The sequence below is a fragment of the Glycine max genome, chromosome 14 (genome assembly GCF_000004515.6).
Source record: "Glycine max cultivar Williams 82 chromosome 14, Glycine_max_v4.0, whole genome shotgun sequence".
Taxonomy (NCBI): domain Eukaryota; kingdom Viridiplantae; phylum Streptophyta; class Magnoliopsida; order Fabales; family Fabaceae; genus Glycine; species Glycine max.
Window position 1 is genome coordinate 29,072,568 of NC_038250.2, and position 3,133 is coordinate 29,075,700.

The 3,133-nt window shown below is 38.8% G+C and overlaps 1 protein-coding gene across 1 annotated transcript; it reads right to left on the reverse strand.

Annotated features, from left to right (window-relative positions):
• Nucleotides 1–747: 747 nt before the first annotated feature.
• On the reverse strand, nucleotides 748–2,843 carry LOC100170714 (NAC domain-containing protein). Its single transcript, NM_001251225.2, has 3 exons — nucleotides 2,595–2,843; nucleotides 2,154–2,428; nucleotides 748–1,811 (listed from the first exon to the last, which is right to left on the reverse strand). The coding sequence occupies exons 1-3, from the start codon at nucleotides 2,758–2,760 to the stop codon at nucleotides 1,410–1,412; spliced, it is 843 nt and encodes a 280-aa protein (NP_001238154.2). The 5' UTR covers nucleotides 2,761–2,843; the 3' UTR covers nucleotides 748–1,409.
• Between the last annotated feature and the right edge of the window lie 290 nt (nucleotides 2,844–3,133).

Genomic DNA, 3,133 nt, shown 5'->3' on the forward strand with positions numbered 1-3,133 from the left:
AAAGTGAAAAATATAGGTCATCACAAAATAGTTTTAGGCTCATATTCACTCTTTTTTTATCTGTCCATCTAATAATTTTAGTTACATTACTCCATCCCACTAATCTAATTCCTTTAACTATTTTAGCCTCTAAACTCTAATACTAGTAGCTAACAATAGAAAAAAAAAAAAAAAAAAAAACTCTTGTGAGTTGGAATAAGTGAGCCAAACAAAAAGATAAGTTAAATATCTCTATCTCAATCCGCCCAAAAGGAGTTGACTGGGTTGACCCCAAAGCCTTGTTGTTACCCGTGCACACTGTTTATATGAATCGATTTGCTCTTAACTTCATTTGAAAACATGTAATGAAAAATATAGACATGTATACTAATATTAATAGAGACACATTTGGAAAATAATATACGCAACTCTTTCGATAAACTTGAAGCCATAAACATTCTCAAAACGCATTTTAGAATTTCCTTCCAAAAAATTAATCAAGTTCAATAAGTTTAACACTTTTATATGCTCGATCACATTACAAAAATCAACTTCTATCCTTTGATATTAGTCATCTATAAAAAATGTTCATTCAAGAATAAGCAATCTAGTCACACATCTCCTCAACATCTATTCCTTCTCTTTTTCTTTAAATAGTTTTTTATATTTATAAATTTTTAAATAAATATTCTTAAAATATTCGTTAACCAAATTTTGTTAAAGGAAGACAGTTATATAAATCTTTCATTGTCTTGAAAAATAAAAGTTGGCCAATGAAACATCTATAAATATTAATTAAAAGTCAAAAATCCAAATTCACCTTATTCCATACCATAATTAACCACATCCAACATTATTTACGCATGCTAATTTATTTCCTACTAATTGTACGCTAGCTAATCCATCCTTGATCCAAGCCTAACCATACATCACTCACCAAGTCAATAGATGAACAACAATTTGATGTACACCTCCATCACCTTTCAATTCTACTACTATACTTCCCCGGCATTTTAGCTATCTCGTCTACACTAATCAAATATAGTACTGACGAATGATCCTAGCTTACACAACCAAATGTACATCAAATCTAAGTGTATTAAATTAATCAATTATTAACGCATCATTAATCAAGTACTTATTTTTAAATAACCACACATTAATATACTCAATGATGTATTAATACTTCATTAATTTAATATACTCATAATTCATCATGTTCATATAAGAATCTTTCTTCTTCTTCATCTTGGTGCTTTTTTGTTTTTTTTTGTAATAATCGTCTACACGAACCAGCACGGACACACTCACGGATCTTCACTCAGTCTCGTGCTTCCGTGCAAATGGTGCAGTGGAGCAGCTACTGCAAAAATGCATAATGCATACACACAACACAGAACGACGTCGTCTCGTCGTGGTGGTGGTGCGTGTTAATTGCAGAAGGACTTGGAGAGGTACATGAAAATATCCTGCAGCGGCGACATCTGATTATTCCCGAGAGTGGCATCCACGTAATTATATGCAAACTCGTTGTTGTTGTTGCTGCCCCTCTTCGGCTCGCTCTGCACCTCGCTCGCAAACTCCGCCGACACCACCTGCTCGGAGCAGCTCGAGTCCGTCGTGTGCAGCCGGGGCACCGAGTCGGAAGCCTCGAAGTACAGGCAATCCGCCACCGTCGCCGCCGTATACGGCGGATCTGGCGGCAGAATCTCCGGCTTCTCGTCCTCCATTTCGGAACATTCAATTTTGCGGACCCCACTCGGTGGTGGTAGTTGTTGCTTTTCAATTGCACCTTTCTTGTTGTAAATTCGGCACAGCACCCAGTCATCCAGCTGCAAAAATCAGAAATCATCAAAATTAAGTCAGCAATCATGTGCACACATATTTTAATCTTCAATTTTTAATTTCCGATATCCCTAAGATAAGAACGAATAATTTCCATAAGTAGAAAGTAATAATTGGTTGGCAAAAACATTTTTTAATATTACTATTATTTTTGTGATTGGTCATTATCAACTTATCGTAAACGGAAGCTTCCTTGTTCGCTTGCCAAGGGGTGGGCCCAGGTGCCATTTATTTAAGGGTAAAAGTAAAACGGTGATTTCGAAAGGTAATATTTGTGCCACGAAATGTCCATTATGTCCTTCGTATTGAAGAGAGAAAGGGGAATATACCCTTAAGCTGTTCTTTTTGCGAACGGAACGATCCACGTCTGCAAGACGATACTCGTGCATGATCCAGTTAGTTTTCTCTCCCTTGGGCGCTTTTCCAGCGTAAAAAACCAACGCTTTCTTGATCCCAACCGGTTTCGGTTTACCAACTGGTTTATCCGCTCCGGTTGCCTTCCAGTACCCGGTTCCCGCGGACCGGTTCGGCCGCGAACCGTTCGGGTACTTGCGGTCCCTCGGCGTGAAAAAATACCACTCTTTCTCTCCGTACAAAGCCATTCCTGCATAACACGACACCAAAAGAAAATAAAATTATTTATTAATAAAAAAATATTATATATTTCAGAATTATAAGGTGGATCTGATGGTTAGCAGAGAAGGAAAACGAAAAAAAGTCGCAGAGGAGAGAAAAAAAGATAATGGATTCGATTTGTGTATTACTGTTACCTGGAAGGTCCCAAGGGTCGTACTTGTACAGATCAATTTCGGCGATTATGGGAACCGCGATATGTTGCGAAGCGCATTTGCGACAAAGGTAGTGGATGACGAGTTCTTCATCTGTTGGATGGAATCTGAATCCAGGGGGTAAGTGAAGTTGTGTTGTAGTGGCCATTGTTGAGAATTGAGAAAGAAAATTGGAGAAACTAAAGAGTAGAAATGTGTAGGAATTGTGTGGTGGTTGCGGCGTTTGAAACTTGGGACGTGAGGGAGAGAGGGGGTTATATAGGGGATGAGAAAAGAAAAAGTTGGGTAGGGTTTGGGGTGGGGGTGGGGGGTGGTGACGCGGATGGACACGTGTCGGAGTTGGAAGTGGAGTGCGTGCGTGTCGAGAACCCACACGAAATGGGTTTAAGTCACTGCTTACGACATTGGGCTTGGAGTGGGGCGCCGTGTCTGTCGGTTTGTTTTTCTAGGGATTCGCATGAATTCGCCGCACTGATTTGATTCCTTTTTAATAAATGTTAGTATAAAAGAATGCAGTACTA

What these genes read in the sequence shown, in the direction of transcription:
- LOC100170714 (NM_001251225.2), bottom strand. Translation starts at nt 2,760, where the DNA reads ATGGCCACTACAACACAACTTCACTTACCCCCTGGATTCAGATTCCAT. An exon ending in CGACCCTTGGGACCTTCCAG is followed by an intron (nt 2,429 to 2,594) that starts GTAACAGTAATA and finishes CGTGTTATGCAG; the next exon opens with GAATGGCTTTGTACGGAGAG. An exon ending in GCAAAAAGAACAGCTTAAGG is followed by an intron (nt 1,812 to 2,153) that starts GTATATTCCCCT and finishes TGATTTTTGCAG; the next exon opens with CTGGATGACTGGGTGCTGTG.